The 17,929-nt window shown below is 37.5% G+C and overlaps 1 protein-coding gene across 12 annotated transcripts in view; it reads left to right on the top strand.

The window, feature by feature from the left end:
- Positions 1-17,929, top strand: part of CCSER2 (coiled-coil serine rich protein 2) — a 162,823-nt gene that overhangs the window by 31,995 nt on the left and 112,899 nt on the right. For all 12 annotated transcript variants that reach the window (XR_010935906.1, XM_067710328.1, XM_067710329.1 and 9 more), the window contains exons 2-3: positions 2,735-4,190; positions 5,330-5,526. Coding sequence is in view for 11 of the 12 variants with exons in the window: in XM_067710328.1 (XP_067566429.1) it covers positions 2,774-4,190; positions 5,330-5,526 (1,614 nt within the window). In the remaining variant the exon portion in view is untranslated. The remainder of the gene's footprint in view (positions 1-2,734; positions 4,191-5,329; positions 5,527-17,929) is intronic.

The following is a 17,929-nucleotide window of genomic DNA, read 5'->3' as shown; positions in this document are numbered from 1 at the left end:
TCCATAGCTTTTCTTTTCAACTTACTTGTTTTGTCTTTTCATCTTTGAGCTTTTGATTTATTAAATGTATGTGCTTATTAGGTTGTTTTCTGTTACAAAGAACTCATTGGGGATTTCCTTATTTTCCTGTGTTATGTTTGCTTTCAGACTAGGTTCTTTTTTTCTTTCCTCGTCTTTCCACCCTCTTGTTTATACAGTTACATGGCCTTTTCTTTATATCTTGCTAGGTAAATACTTGGATAGTGAAGTCAAGACTTTGTATCTGCCCTGATATAACATGGGTGAGTTCTCCTTGATGCCATCCTCATCTTAGCTGTGACTTTGTCTCCTCCTTTTACTGTACCCCCTCAATACATCTTTTGAGCAGTGTGTTTTATTCTCTGTCTGCTTCTCTGTAGTTGAAGGATATAAAGTGGTGGTGGGGGGAGAGTTCTTCTGGGGCTCCAGGCTCTCCTGTCTCCTTAGATTTTGTTAAGTGTCCTGTACTGGCCTTATTCCATCCTGCCGAGGGTGTAGTACATTTCTAGGGGCTTCAGACCCTTTCTTTAACTCAGAAGAATGCCTTGGAAGTCAACAGGTTCTGGTGGCCACTCTGCCTGTCTCAGCTTAGGTTTTAAAGCTTCTGTGCTGAAGATGTTCTCCTGGACTTTTCTAGGGCATGCCAAAGCAGGTCTTTATATCCAAACCGGAGGATATTTATTAAAATATTTATATATTAAAATTTTCAAGTTTTATGAACTCACCAATTTTTCTCATTATTGCTTCTAGGCAGTGTAATCAGGCTAGGAGCCAGATCACACTGTGCAGAATCTTTTTCTGGCCACTACTTTTTAAAGTTTAGAGATGTTTAGTTTAAGCATTTTCTTGTTCGACTGTAGCTGGTGGATTTTTGGCTGAAAAATGAAACACACACGTATGTATAGTCTGTGTCTTTTTTAAAAATTAATTAATTTTATTTATTTATTTTTGGCTGCTTTGGGGTCTGCACGCGGCCTTTCACTAGTTGTGGCGAGCGGGGGCTACTCTTTGTTTCGGTGCGCGGGCTTCTCATTGTGGTGGCTTCTCTTGTTGAGGAGCACGGGGCTCTAGGCACGGGGCTTCTGTAGTTGTGGCTCGCGGGCTCTAGAGCGCAGGCTCAGCAGTTGTGGTGCATGGGCTTCACCGCTCCGTGGCTCGTGGGAACTTCCCGGACCAAGGCTTGAACCCTTGTTCCCTGCGTTGGCAGTCAGATTCCCAACCACTGTGCCACCAGGGTAGCCCTAGTCTGTCTCTTTTTTTGTGTGTGTGCGATACGTGGGCCTCTCACTGTTGTGGCCTCTCCCGTTGCGGAGCATAGGCTCTGGACGCGCAGGCTCAGCAGCCATGGCTCACGGGCCCAGCCGCTCCGTGGCATGTGGGATCTTCCCGGACCGGGGCACGAACCCATGTCCCCTGCATCGGCAGGTGGACTCTCAACCACTGCACCACCAGGGAAGCCCGTGTTACAACATTTTTATATAACCACAGTGAACATATAGTGACCATATTATATTTTTGTTAATGTTAGGGCATTTTAATATTTTTATCTCATTTTTGTAATCTCATCAGATGACATAATTTATTAAAGTTACTCACATAGAGGACACTTTATTTTTATGCTCTTTTGTGTTCATTGAACCTTTTTGTTGTTGTTTATTACCTTTAAAATAATTTGAGGGACTTCCCTGGTGGTGCAATGGATAAGACTTCACGCTCCCTATGCAGGGGTCCTGGGTTCGATCCCTGGTCAGGGAACTAGATCCCGCATGCATGCTGCAGCTAAGAGTTCGCATGCCACAACTAAGGAGCCTGCCTGCTGCAACTTAAGACCTGGTGCAACCAAATAAATAAATATTAAAGAAAAAAAATTTGAGAGGTTGAGATTAATGGACTAATCAATGTTATTAACTCATTATACTTCTCACCCTGACACTAACTGTAATGTATGTTTATATTACTGGATAGAAATTCTTTTGAGATATTTGCTTAACATGACAGCTGACATTTCAGCCCTTGATGCCAGAAGAATTTTTTTGGTGCTGTTGGATTCTTTATCTACATCCTTCTCGTAACTTTAATAATGAAAGTTTTAAATTGCATTCCAGTTTTTATAAGATCAAGTGCACTTAAAAAAAAAACCAGGGCTTCCCTGGTGGCGCAGTGGTTGAGAGTCCGCCTGCCGATGCAGGAGACACGGGTTCGTGCCGCGGTCCGGGAAGATCCCACATGCCGCGGAGCGGCTAGGCCCGTAAGCCATGGCCGCTGAGCCTGCGCGTCTGGAGCCTGTGCTCCACAACGGGAGAGGCCACAACAGTGAGAGGCCCGCGAACCCCCCCAAAAAAAAAACAAAGTCACGTTTTTATTTTTGAAGGAAATAATATTACCCAAAATGGAAAAAATAATTTGGATTGGAAATTGGAAGATGTGCTGTAGAAGTGTTATTTTTTAATACAAATTTGATAGTCTAATTTTATTATTTCTGGATTTTGCTATCATCATCCATAGCCCAAGTTAATAAAAGGGTTTACAAAAATGTTTATTTTCTTCTAACATGAAGTTATTAATTAGTGTAATCAGTATTTATTAAGAGTTCTGTAGGAATTATGAGTAACTTGGTTTTTGCTGCATTTATTTAAGAATATGCATTCATATTATGTAATAATTCATGTAATTATCCTTATTTAGAAATGTTTAATCTGCTTTTTTGTCTCCTCAGATTTTGTCAAATTTTAAGAACAAATGCACCATATAGCTCATGGAAGAAAAAACACAAATCAAGACTTTTTTGGGTTCCAAGTTGCCAAAGTATGGAACAAAACCTGTAAGAAGTACACTGCAACCAATGCCAAATGGAAAACCTGTTAATTTATTGGGAACTTCCAAGAGTAGCAATGCCAAAAGTTACATCAAAAATAATGGCTCTGATTGTTCATTGTCCCATTCATTTAACTGGAGAACGGCAAATAAATACCAGTTTAGTGCACAAAGTCCTGAAGAGCCTAACGGTACTCAGAGTTCACATGATAAAGAAATTGATCCTGAAAAACATGCACCTGCTCAAGGAATGTTTGATAAAAATGGGATGAAGGGAGGTTTGAAAAGTATTTCTTTACTCACATCAAAGTTAGCAAAGACATCTACTATGTTTGTGTCATCTGCAGAAGAGTTAAACCAAAAGTCTTTGTCTGGACCGTCTAATTTGGGTAAATTCACCAAAGGCACATTATTAGGAAGGACTTCATATGCTTCAGTCAGTGCTCCAAAGTCGCAGTTGAATGGATTTTATGGAAACCGATCAGCTGGTAGCATCCAAAGGCCTAGAGCAAACTCCTGTGCCACCAGAAGCAGTTCTGGAGAAAGCTTAGCACAATCCCTAGATAATATTAAATCTCTTGCTTGTGAAAAAATGGTTAGGTCACAGAGTTTTTCACATTCCATTCAGAATTCATTCCTTCCACCTTCATCTATAACCAGATCACATTCCTTCAATAGAGCTGCAGATCTTACAAAGCCTTATCAGAATCAACAGCTACCCATTAGAGTGCCTCTGAGGTCAAGTATGCTAGCAAGAAATTCTCGGCAGTCGGAAGTACTCAATGGGAATGAACATTTAATGTATGGATTTAATAGGCCTTATGCTGCTGGTGGAAAGAAGTTGGCTTTACCAAATGGCCCGGGTGTAACTTCCACTTTGGGTTATAGGATGGTTCATCCCTCTCTACTGAAATCTGGCCGATCTCCATTTTCTGGGACTATCACAGTTGATGGTAATAAAAATTCACCGGCTGACACATGTATAGAGGAAGATGCTGCACTTGTGGCTAAGGACAGAGCTAAGGATAAGGACCAAGAACTAATTGAAAATGATAGTTATATAACAGAAAATGACCAGACCATGAAACATGATACTAAAATTAGATACCTGGGTGATGATGTGGATGACATTTCATTGTCTTCTCTGTCATCTTCTGATAAGAATGATTTAAGTGAAGACTTCAGTGATGATTTTATAGATATAGAAGATTCCAACAGAACTAGAGTAACTCCAGAGGAAATTTCTCTCAAAGAAGAAAAGTGTGAAAATGAACCACCAAAGGATATATTTGATTCCCCCAAGGAAAATGAAAAATCCTTCAGTAAAACTGATGAGTGGATAGATATAAGTGTCTCTGGTAAATATTAATGTCCTTAATTTTTTTTGCTTTCTCCTAGATAATAGAACTGAATTTCCACTTAGGATTATCTTCTGATTAATACCAGGATACTAACAATTTCATGGAAGGATGGATCTAGACAAAATTGGAATGGGGCAACATTTACCTTCCTTGTGACTTTTGTCCCTTGTTCTATTTTTCATGCTAAAACAACATCCATAAAAATATTCATTCCCTTATGGTATTTTACCTTTGCTCTTCTTTGTCACACGCAGGCTTATTCCTGCTTGCTTCAAAATTATTTTTTTTCCCTGCTTCCTCCAATCAGTGGCAGCCTGTTTTAAACCATCTCTTCCTTTAGGGTAGTAGATCACTACTATTTGTTAAGAGTAAAGCTGTACCAAAGGGTAAATGGACTAATATAGGTTATGTCCAATCTAATGAATTTTTTTATCCTAGGCAATTTTCATTTTTTTAAAGGAAGAGTTAGATTTCTTGCTTAGTAGACTTAATAGTTAAACTTCCAGAGGAGCTTAATTTTTTTAATTGAGAGTGAGATAGCACCTGTTAAACATTTCTTCTTATACTTGGTAATCCTGGTGCTAAATACTGGAGAAAATTTATCTCTGTGCCCATCTGGCCTGAAAAAGGAACAAACTGATGGTTTGGGTATAGGCATGTAATCTGGTTGAAGGACTAGGCCATCCCTGGAGATATGCATACACCCTTGACTGCCTGAGGGTCTTCTAGTTAGGAGTGACTGCTGGAGCAAGTTATTTCCTTATAAGGAGTCAACTGCAAGGTTAAATGATATACACAGAGTAAAGACTTTCCTGGGCAGTGCTTAAAAATAAATATCTTAGGAAATATTCAAAGAATATGAGGCTTTATGTACATTTCTAGAAATGTTGCAGAAGTGAAAGATGGCTCAATGAATTTTCTTTATTGGGAAATATTTCAATAGTTTATTTTTAAGATTTTGCATCTTGATTTTTTTATTGTTTAGATTTAGAAGATTCTAGTTATGAATATTTTTTGCCAACTTTTTTGCTATAATATATCAAATTATTAAATCTTATATTTTTGAACCTGAGAAATAATTATATTTTTATGAATTAATAACTTATTTTTCGTCTCTTTTAAAAAATCAACTGAAGACAGGAGTGAATGTTCAAAACATGCTTCTGGAAACAACTTGATTTCACCAGATACAGATTACAGAGCTGGTTCTTCATTTGAACTCTCTCCATCTGATAGCTCTGATGGAACGTACATGTGGGATGAAGAGGGCTTGGAGCCCATTGGAAATGTCCACCCAGTTGGGAGCTATGAGTCCTCTGAGATGAACAGCATAGTATGTATGGATTTATATACCATTTTGGAACATTTTGTTTACTTTGCTATAGAGAGACTTGGGATATTGATTGGATTTTTTAAGTTTATGAACTAACTTTCCTAGTTTGAGAAATGGGAATTCATATCTCTTAAAGGCCTACAAAACATCTGGTCTTAATACATAATAAAGCATATATTTGTATAATATAGCACGAGTTAAATATGTTCTCATACACATTCATAATATAGTTGACCCTTGAATAACATGGGTTCGAACTACGAGGGTCCACTTATATATGAATCTTTTTCAATAGTAAAAATACTACAGTACTACACAGTCTGTGGTTGGTTGAATTTGCGGATGCGGAAACGCGGGTATGGAGGAACAGTGTATATATAGAGGGCCGATTGTAAGTTAAATGTGGATTTTCAACAGTGCAGAGGGTCAGCACCTCTAACCTCATGTTTTTCAAAGGTCAGCTGTATGTAAATAAATACACACACATATTCATATGGACACCCTGTACTGTTCAGGTTAAGCTAGGTTAGTGGTTCTCAGTAGGGGAAGGCAATGTCTGGAGACATTTTTGGTTGTCACATTGAGGGATGCTGCTGGCAACTAATGGGTACACACCGGGATACTGCTTAACATCCTGTAATGCACAGGATAGCACCCACAACAAAGATTTATCCAGCCCAAGATGTAAATAGTGCTGCTGATGAGAAATCCTGGGCTAGGCTGTGCTGAGGTAACATTCTCAGTGCCAACTCTCAGTGACTTAACACAATAAAAGTTTATTTTTTACCCTTAAAATGTCTATTGTAGGTCTGGACAACTCTCTAGGGCAACTGTCTTCAGTGTTCCAAGCTGCTTTGATCTTGGGGCTCTTTTGAGACCCTTTGTCACTCTGGTAACGAGGTTCTCACACATGCAGTTACTGGCAGAGGGCCTCACACATGCAGTTACTGCTGTGGCCTGCAGGTGGCATATGGCACTTTTACTCACAACATACTGACTGGAACTAATCTTATGTACTGAGTGGGCAGGAAGTGTAATTTTCCTGTGTGCCTGGTAGGCGAGGGCACCAGATATGAATGAGCACTAGAGGACCTACCATATATTTATACATGCATATTTTAAGAAAAATTGCAAGTAATGTGGATTATATGCCATGTGAGTAAAGTATAGTTGGTGTGATTAAAGTTATTCCCTGTAGTTACTGAGTATATAAAATCAATTTTCCAGTAGTTGTATGGGAAAATTGGTAGTCTTTGTGGTATATTAAATTCCAGGTAGACTTCAGGTGATGTAATTTTCACAGGTTTATTCATATAAACCTGTGACTTGGAAAAAAATAAATGTTACCAGAGGCTTGTTAAATTGCACAGACATGGAGAGGACACGTACTTAATTTAGAGGCAGCATCTCTTATTTCGTTAGATAAAGGAAGTTCAGAAAAGATTACGGTTTAGGGCCTTATGTGCTCTTACTAGAACTTTTTAAGCGAATATGATTGAAGTTGAAATGACCATTGTGTCCAGTAGATGGCAGCAGTCAGCTGCCTAGTACCTGACATTTTTCAGACAGTTCACTGTTCTTGTAACATAAATGATGAAATAGCCTCTGGAAGACTTCAGTACACGTCTGAATTGACCATTAGTCTCTAAGATCCATGAATTTCCTCCTCGATTATTTGGCTTGTGTATATGGGATGGGAGACTACAAAGTGTTCATTCTGTGCTTTGGAACGGAATGGTGTCTGTGTGTCATTCTCTTTGGATCTAAGAAGATAGTCTGAGAAAGGATGGCGAATTGATGGTAAAAGTTGAAAAGAGTGTGTTAAGATCTACTGTGATAGTAGATTTACCATTTATGCTCTAAAATTCTATCAACTGTTTGCTTTTTTCTATTTTAAATTAATTTTGTTACATGTGTACCTGTTTAGAATTGTTTCCTTGGTGAATTGGACTTTCAGTCATTGTTTAGTGAACCTCTCTAAGCCTCATTATGCTTTTTGTCTTAAGGCCTCTTTTTTTTCAGAATTAGTATACTTTACCAGTTTTATTTATATGTTTTCTATCCTTTCACTATCAGCTCTTTTGATATATAATAGGTTATTATTTTTTAAAAAATACTATCTGGGCTTCCCTGGTGGCGCAGTGGTTGAGAATCCGCCTGCCAATGCAGGGGAGACGGGTTCGTGCCCCGGTCCAGGAAGATCCCATGTGCCGCGGAGCGGCTGAGCCCGTGAGCCGTGGCCACTGAGCCTGCGCGTCCGGAGCCTGTACTCTGCAACGGGAGAGGCCACAGCAGTGAGAGGCCCGCGTACCGCAAAAAAATTTAAAATAAATAAATAAATAAATAATACAGTCTGTCTTTTGTTTTTAACTGGTGAGTTTGGTCCTTTATGTTTGCATTTATTGATATACTTGGAATTAACTCTGTTATCTTATATTTTTATTTAAATTATCTCACTTTTTCTGTTTCTTCTTTCTCCTTTTTCTAAAATAGTATATCTAACTTACCCCAAAAGAACTTTAGCCTGTTCTCATTTTCCTTTGTCTCTCCATTGCCTCCTTTGTCTCACCAAAGACATTTCCTAATCTTCTCCACAAGCACCACTATGGTTGTTCTTTACAACAGTGCTCATTCCGGTCCAGGTTGAGGTTAGGAGCCTTCACTAGAATGTGAGTCAGCTGTGTCCACAACTAACAGTTTAGTTGAAATCCATTGTTTAGTTCAGCTGACTTTCTCTTTGAAGAAAGCAGTGTGTTGATGCAGTCTGGTGCAAGCTCCTTATCTTGTCATAGGTCCTCACAGTTTGTAGACGGACTACTTTGCATAGCACTTGTCTAGAATCTAGGCTTTTTTTTTTTTGCTTAAATATTGACAGTGGTTTGTTGAGGTATAATTTAAATACAATAAAATGTACAGATCTTTTGCATATAGCATAGGGAATTTTGAAAATGTGTATACTTGTTTAACAATCATCCACATTTATGATATAGAATATTTCCAGCACACCAGAATATTTCTTGTGCTCTTCAGTCATTCTGTTATCCCACCCCAGGAGCAACCACTGTTCTGATTTCTATTGCTGTAGCTTAGTTTTGCCTATTCCTGAATTCAATATGAGTAGAATTATAGACATGTGTTATTTATATCTGGCTTCTTCCAGTAAATGTTATATGCATATTTGTTAGTTGTTTGCTCATTCTTCTTGTTACATAACAATCCATTGTGTGAATATATTATAAGTTATTTTATTCTGCTATTGATGGACATTTAGATTGTATCTGGTTTTGGGCTACTGCTTCTGCTGTGAAGATTTTGCAACATGTTTTTTGGTGAACATTTATGCATTTCTGTTCACAAAATATGTAGGAGAGGAATTGCTGGATTATAGTGTATACTTATGTCTATAGCTTTAGATGCTTTCAGTTTTCCGAAGTGGTTGTATCCGTTTAAACTCTCACTAGCAGTAAATAAGCATTCCCGAAATTCCACTTTCTAGTTTATACTTTATGTTGTCTGTTTTTTTTTTGCATTTTTGCTATTCTGGTGGGGGTATAGTAGTATTGCATTGAGATTTTTGTCCTGTGGTTTGTGGTAACTACTTGTTTGCCATTAGTATATACTCTTCTGTGAAGTGCCTTCTGTTGGGCTTTATGTATTTTTTCTTAATTGTTTTGTAAAAATCCTTTATATATTTTGGATATAAATTTTATATATATACACACATATACACATATGTGTATACATTTTTATATATATGGATTGCTTTTAAAACCTTTTAATAGTGTCTTTTGATGAGTAGAATTTAACAATTTAACATTTTTCCTTTATTATTAGCACTTTTTGCACTGTGAGAATTTTTTGTCTACTCTAAAGTTATGAAGGTATATTCCAATTTTTTTTTTTTTTTTTGCGGTGTGGAGGCCTCTCCCGCTGTGGAGCACAGGCTCCAGACGCGCAGGCTCAGCGGCCATGGCTCACGGGACCAGCCGCTCCGCGGCATGTGGGATCTTCCTGGACCGGGGCATGAACCCGTGTCCCCTGCATCGGCAGGTGGACTCTCAACCACTGCGCCACCAGGGAAGCCCCCAATGTTTATTTTTAAAAGCTTTGTTTTTTAACCTTTCATAGTAAGGTCTACAAGCCATCTGGGAATTATTTATGTGCATGATATGAGGTAGAGGTCAAGATTAATTTTTTTTTCTTTTTTTTGGAAAAGTCATATTTTTCCTACTCTACTGCAGGGTTTTCTTTGTCCTAAGTTAGTAATTGTATCTATGTATTTCTTGCCTCTCTTTTAGTTCATTGGTTTCTTTGTTTATCCTTGTGTCAGTGCTACACTGCTTTAATTGTTGTAGCTTTAAAATAAGTATTGACATCTGGTAGTGTAAGTCTTCTAGTTTTGTTCTTTTCCAAGGTTTCCCTAGTTGGTTTTTTGTAATCTATTTAAATGTTAGAATGAGTTTGTCAGTTTCTACAAAGAACCTATAGGAATTTTGAATGGGATTGCATTGAATTTATAGACCAATTTGGGGAGAAATGACATATTTACTATAGTGAGTCTTCTACTTTATGGGTATGGTCTGCTCCTCCATTTATTTGGGACTTTAAGAAATATTTATTGCTAACATTTTGTACTTTTCTGTAAAATTTTATACATATTTGCATTATTTTTAGGTATTTGATTTGGTTGCTATAAATGGTACCACTTTAAAAATTTTATTTCCTGATTTTTATATTTTGACCTGTTTTTTCAGTGACCTTGGTAAATCCACTTATTAGTTTTGATAATTTGCCTGTGAATGTTTTTGGAATTTCTACATATACTATACAGTGATACCATTTGCAAAGGCTCAACATCCCTCCTAACCCCCCCTCCCACCCCACCCTTTATTGCACTGGTTAGAACCTCCAACATAATGTTGAATTGAAATGGTGATAGAATTTTAGGAAAATTTTAATAGCTCACCATTAATATTTGTGTGTGTGGATATTTGTGTGTGTGTGGGGGTTGTAGATACTTTTCATCAGATTAAAGAAGTTCCCTTTTACTTTATTTGCTGAATTTTTGTTGTGAGTGAATGTTAATTTTGTTATCAAACACTTTCTCTACATTTATTGAAATGATTAAATTATTATTATTATTTCTGTTAGTGTGGTAGATTGCATTTCTTTTTTTTTTTTTTTTTTGGGCCGTGCTGTGCCGCTTGCAGGATCTTAGTTTCCCGACCAGGGACTGAACCCATGCCCCCTGCAGTGGAAGTGTGGAGTCTTAACCACTGTACTGCCAGGGAATTCCCTAGATTGTATTTATTGATTTGCAAATATTAAACCACCTTTCCATCCCTGAAATAGATTTACTTGGCACTTGAGTGTGATGTACTATGCTCTTATAATAATAAATGTTGTTTAACATTTATTATAAACTTGATTTCCTAATATTGAATATATATTTATGTTCTTTTTTTTGCATTTATGTTCATGAGCAGGATTGCTTTGTAATTTTCCTCTTTTTTTGCGGGGGAGGGGTATTCTTGTGGTGTTCTGGTATAAGGGTTATGTTGGCTTTATAAATGGGTTGAAAAGTGTTACTTTTTTTTTTTTTCCTTTGAAGAGTTTATGTACAATTCATGTGGCTTCTTCCTTAAATGTTTAAAAGAATTCACCAACGAAACCTTTTGGACCTGGAGTTTTCTTTGGGAAAAGAATTTTAAGAACAGATTTAATTTTTAAAATAGATGTTGGCCCGTTAAGGTTTATATATATATTTCTTCTTGTGTTGGTTTTGAGAACTTGTCTGTTTCATCTAAGATGTCATTTGTTGGTGAAGGTTGTTCAGGATTATCTTATTTTTTTTTAAACATCCTTATGGTCTTGTAGTGATGTTCACTTTTTCTTTCCTGATTACTGATTCCTGCTAATTCATTCATTAGCACCCTAGTAGCAAATATAAAAATGAGTTTCTTCTAATGTGTCTTACTTTAAAACAATGAATTCTAAACCATGTTATATAGGCCATCTTTTTTTTTTAACCTTTAATGCATTTATGTATCTGTGGATAATACATGATATTGTTTTGTATGTCTGTTTTACAACTTATATAAGTGATACATGATGTTCTGTGATTTTTTTTTTTACTCAGTTTTATGTCTTTGCGGTACATGTGTATTTATATTATAGGTCTATTTCATTTATTTTTACTACTGTATAATATCGTTTAAATATACCATTCTTTTGCTCTCCGTTCCTCTGCTAATGGACATTCAAGTTATTCCTCACAGATAATATCAAGATAGTGCAGCAGTGAACATTCTTACTCATGTTTCTTTGATCTTATACGTCAGAATTTCTCTAGGATATAAACCTGGGGATAGCATCACTGGATCAGAGGATCTGTGGATATTCAGCTTTACCAGATGCTGCCAAATATCTTCCTAAAATGGTTCTACTAATTTATACTTTGCAGCAGTGAATGAAAATTTCTCTTGCTCCTCATCTTAGCCCACTTGCTATTATCTAACTTTAAAATTTTAGCCAGTCTGTTGAGTGTGAAATGATACTCATTTTAATTTGCATCTATATCACTATTAATTTTTTCATATATTTACTGGTTGGTTTCCTTTTCTGTGTATTACTTATTTACTGATTTTTCTACTGAGTTGTTTGTCTTTTTCTTATTGATAAGAAAAAGTTTCTTGTGTGGTCTGAATTTAATTCTTGTTAAATGTGTCACAAATATCTTCTCTCAGCCATTGGCTTCTGACTTTTTTTGTTGCCTTTACCATGTATAGTTTTAAATTTTCATGTAATTAAATTTAGTGATGTTTTTCTTTATGGTTTTTACTGTGTGTGTGTGTGTGTGTGTGTGTGTGTGTGTGTGTGTGTGTGTAATAAAGACAAGAGCCAGGGCTCTGAGACAGGTTAGATTAAAAATCCCGTCACTGTCATGTACTAGTTGTATATCTTTGGATTCTCTGTTCCCTTTTTTTTTTTTTTTAATAAAATGGAGATAATAACAGTATATATCTACAGGGCTGATATTAGGAAGTACATGCGTGAATGTTTTAACAGCTATGTGATAATGGTTGTTGAGTATTTTGAGTGTCATCTCGGACCACCCCCTGGAATTGCTGTGAACCTTAAGTAAGGTCATACATATAAAATACTTAATGCCAGGGAAATAGCAAGAGCTCAACAAATGTTAGCCATTTATTATTTTCCTGTTGTCTTCATTTTTTTACATTTAAGACTTTAATCCATCTGAAGTTGGTATGAGGCATAATAATTTACCCTCAGTAATATTCTTTCATAATATACTTGCTGTGCAAAAAAGACTTAACACAGCAGGCCTGAGATTGCCTATTCCTTAGCTGGCCCTTTGCTGGTAAACAGTTCCCTTACTGTGATACAAAACTTTCCCTAAGTGATAAAGAGTGGTTCACTGTGCCTCAACTGTGCATGTGGTTTATGCTGTGTACCTGCTTTCCTTCTGGGGTTCTGGGGTTTTGGTATGTCCTAGTCAGAGGGTGCCCATGTCACCAGCCCTCAATAAAAACAACCGAATTTCTTAGGAACATCTGTAATAGACAACACTTTTCATGTGTTGTTACAACTTGTTGCTTGAGGAATTAAACACACGCTGCGATTCCACTGGGAGAGGACTCTTGGAAGCTTATACATTGTTTCTTCAACTTCATCCCATGTGCCTTTTCCTTTTTTTTTTTTTTTTTTTTTTTTTTTTTGCGGTACGTGGGCCTCTCACTGTTGTGGCCTCTCCTGTTGTGGAGCACAGGCTCTGGACGCGCAGGCTCAGCAGCCATAGCTCACGGTCCCAGCCGCTCCGTGGCACGTGGGATCTTCCCGGACCCTTCCACGGGCATGAACCCGTGTTCCCAGCATCAGCAGGCAGACTCTCAACCACTGCGCCACCAGGGAAGCCCCAACCTTTTCCTTTTTTTATTTTGTTTCGTGTCCTTGTGCTGGAACAAATCTTAGCTGTGAATATCTATGACTGCTGAGTCCTGTGAGTCCTTCTTGTGAACCATCTAACCTGGGGGTGGTCTTGAGGACTCTGACATAGGTACTGATTTGAAGTTATCTTTGTTTGCTGCAGTAAGTATATTTTTAATTTATCATCTTTTGTATTTTTATAATAATCCTTTGAAGTAGCTATCGACCAGTTACTAACTCTTGCTTCAGATTTGGATGAGTTTAGATGCGTTGAATAAACTGATATTGATAGGTTGGGAACTAGCTTGCTGACTGTTGTACTCTCGGTCCGGTATTCTTGTTTTTCAGCCTTCTATCTACTCAGGATAACTGAGCATTTTAAAACTCAGGAAACTTTTAGTTGACATTTAACTTTTTTGAACATGAAATACAGCATTTTTTTTGTTAGTAAATATTGTCCGAATCATAGTGTATGTGAACAATTAGAGGCAAAAACATTTTCACTGTTGTACAGCGAATCGCAACCCTCTTTGCTGTGGTGCTGTGACCAATATAAGAGCTTTCATTGCAGAGGAATTGAATTACAATGTCACAATGACTGATTTCCTAACACTGATATATTTAGGGATTGATAATTTTAAATCATCACATGGAGTGCTTTTATTTTTGGAAGGATTTTTATGGAAGGCTAAAGAAGTGGTTGAACCAGATTTTCCCTGAAAGTGTCTAGCTTTATTTTTCTATTTTATCAGCCTTGACTTATGTTCACATAGTAGGCAGGTTTAACCTTATCATTTAAATAGAACCTTTTTTACTTTGAAATGTAGATTCAAATTCTTGCTTGAATGCTTTTGACACATCAGTAAGTAGTTATGCCTCATGATGCTAACACGTTTTATTACACATTTTTTTCCTGTGTTTTACTAAGGGAAGAGCTGGCTAGATTTGGGTTTCTACCTTCGTGGCTGATGTTGCTAGACTTTATTGAGACTTAAATGTATGCCGAATATCATAATATTCTTAGCAGTCATTTATGTGGGTATAGGACTCCCATAGGTTTTTTTGCACTGAATTTTGGAATTTCCTGTGGTCTAGAAATGTAGCAGAGGAATACTAGAATATCAAATTTGGTTTTTATTTTTCGTATTTAGTTTTATTGGCTTTAATTTCTGTTTCCTGTTTCTTTGGGGTATATTAACAGGAACCAGCAAGCTACAGCCTTGAGGCTGCCCACACTTTTTTTTTTTTTTTGTGGTACACGGGCCTCTTACTGTTGTGGCCTCTCCCGTTGCGGAGCACAGGCTCCGGACACGCAGGCTCAGGCTCAGCGGCCATGGCTCACGGGCCTAGCCGCTCCGTGGCATGTGAGATCCTCCCGGACAGGGGCATGAACCCGTGTCCCCAGCATCGGCAGGCGGACTCTCAACCACTGTGCCACCAGGGAAGCCCCACCCATTTTTGTAAGTAAATTTACGTATATGTAAAGTTTAATTTACATGTAGTCTGTGGCTACTTTCATGCTACTGTGGCACTATTAAGTAGTTACAACAGAGACTATTGTACACAAACCTAAATATTTACTATCTGGGCTTTGAGAAGACGTTTGCTGACCCCTACATTAGAACACTGCAGATAATTTTAAAGATTCAGGAGTTAACTTTTTAAACCAATGAAAAGTCTATGGAATATTTTTAGGCATTTAATTTTCTCTTTGTTGTCATTGCTACGCCGTTCTTCCTCTGACCCCCAGTGGAAGGTATCCATCAATTCATTTAACATATTTGAGTGACCATCATGTGCAGAGCACTGAGGATACAGTGATCAAGACAGCTGTAGGATCTGTTTTCGTGCTTATATTCTATTAAGGCACATGTAGTTGAAATATTTAGCTAACTCATTATCTTCAATCGATATGTGGAGAAGGTGCTACAAAGGAGAATTACAAAGTGTGAAAGTGTATTATTGGAAAACCTGGTCTGGTGTGAGTGTAAGGTAAGGCTGTTTCAGGAAATGATGTTTAGGCTTAGTTGGCCCAGGGATACAGTAGGTAAAAAGGGTATATGTAATTGGAAGAATGTCAGGTGTTTTAGTAAACGGCATATGGAAATGCCTTGAAGTAGGAAGGGATCATGGAGTGTTTGGGGAAATATGAGAAGGCCAGTATGGCCTGAGCACTGACACAGAGGGGAGGAGTGGCAGGAGAGAGGAGGCTATTAGTATAGAGCTTTTATGGAGCACAAAGCGTTTGAATCTTTATCCTAAAAACTGAAGGGGAGTTGTTGGAGGATTTTAAGCTGGAAAGGAACATAATTTGATTCACATTTTAAAAACGCTCTGTATAAAGATTGAATTAGGGGGCTTCCCTGGTGGCGCAGTGGTTAAGAATCTGTCTGCCAATGCAGGGGACACGGGTTCAAGCCCTGGTCCGGGAAGGTCCCACATGCCGTGGAGCACCTGGGCCCGTGCACCACAGCTGCTGGGCCTATGCTCTGGAGTCCGCAGGTCACAACTGCTGAGGCCTGTGCGCCTGGAGCCCGTGCCCCACAACAGGAGAGACCACTGCAATGGGAGGCCCGTGCACCGCAACAAGAGTAGCCACAACTAGAGAGAGCCTGCGCACAGCCAAAAATGTAAATAAATAAATTAAAAAAAAAAAAAAAGATAGAGTTAGAAGAGAGAGAGAAAGTATGCTGGAAGCTGTCATTCAAGTGAGGGGTGGTAGTGGCTTGGGCTAAAGTGACGGCAGAGTGAAGATGTAGTGGGGTCAGCAATTTTGAAAACGGGTTTAGAGGGTACAGCTGATGAAATTCAGTTACTCATTGACGGTAGGGGAGAAAAGTATCACCTCCTCCCGTTTAGAAGTTATGATTAGTACTGTTGCTCTCATTCATTTTGCCAGAATCATCCTAAATTATCAGTTTGACTTCTTATTTTCCTGATGATTTTCCCATTCCTTATAATGTCAAATGTAAACTCCTTGACTGGCTCTCCATGGTCTGTGCTCACTTTATATAGGTCTGTCTAGTTGCTTTTAATCTTCAGTTCCTACTACATGTCTTGAATATAGTTGATATTTTTCTCTCTCATCATTCTTTTAGGTTTCTGGCACTAAATAAAGACTCAATACATACTTTTTGAAATGGGTGCCATGATGACATGCCATTTAATTCAAAATAAATGGAAACCCTTAAACTAAATATAATGCTTAATATTATTCAGTATTTTTCCATACACATTGTGACATAATCTATTTACAAAGTAAGTTTCTAAGGTACCACGTGTCATAATGGCAAGTTGCAAGTAACTAAAAATGTGACATTAGCATAGGTGTAATAGTGGAGGGACAGCTTACAGAAAGTTGAGACCGTCCTGATATAGGTAAATGAAAATCTCAAACTGACATTAATATTTACAGTATGCTCTGATACAGAATACAGAACTTGAATGCATAGAAGGGATGTAATCCAACTCATTTAACTATTTTACAGATAAGGGGACGGAATGAGGTGGGAAAACTAAATTTTTCTTAATTTCCTTTTTTTTAGCTAGACTAGTGAATTTCCCATGTCTATTTAATTACTAGCATAGCTTCTTTTTTGGTCTGTTAATGTAACTTTTAGGTTTAAAAACAAAGTTTAAATTTATCACACATGGTTGTTGTGACCCTTTAAACATAATGTTTTTCTTCACTCTATATTGTTTCTTGTAGATTAAATCTGTTTAATATGAAGTTCAATTCAGTAATTATTTATTGAGCTTCTGCTATGTCTCAGGCACACTGTTAAGTGCTGAAATTACTGAATATGTGTAAGGCTGTCTTTGTCCTTTATGAATTCAAAATAGTATAATTTTTAAATGATATCATGCATGCTGTGTTAGCATGTGCATGATATACTAAGAGGAAGTGACATCTGAGTTGAGTTTTGAAAAATGGATACAAAGTTGACCAACTGGTCAAGGAAAAGGGAGGGTGAGCATTTTAGGCATAAAGAATAGCATGTACAGTGACCTGGAGGGATCACAAAATCGTGATGTGTGAGAGGAATATCTGCACACTAATAGTATAAAGTGTGAAGTAGAGAGAAATTAGAGATGAAGCTGTGGAATTAATAAAGTGGAAAGGAAGAAAAATCTTGTATCTCAAATCAGAAAGACAAGTGATGTTTACAAATCAGATTTTAGAATAAGACAGATATAATTTAAATATTATATCAATATCTCTATTTCAGATCTTTATACACACTTCCTGTCTATGTACTGGGACCATGACTATTTTTTTCTGAGCATTTTTTCTTTTTTCATAAAAATGGAATTATTGGACTGTCTAAACTCCTTCTGGGTCAAAGCCTGTGTTTCAGAGAAAAAGTTAGTGAATTTAAAAGTAGTTTGTCTTATGGTTACCAAGGGAGAAAAGGCAGGGGAGGGGTAAATTGGGAGATTGGGATTGACATATGTA

Source organism: Pseudorca crassidens, chromosome 16, assembly GCF_039906515.1.
Source record: "Pseudorca crassidens isolate mPseCra1 chromosome 16, mPseCra1.hap1, whole genome shotgun sequence".
Classification (NCBI taxonomy): Eukaryota; Metazoa; Chordata; class Mammalia; order Artiodactyla; family Delphinidae; genus Pseudorca; species Pseudorca crassidens.
Note: the sequence above shows the minus strand (reverse complement) of the source record. Positions and strands in the feature narration are given on the sequence as shown.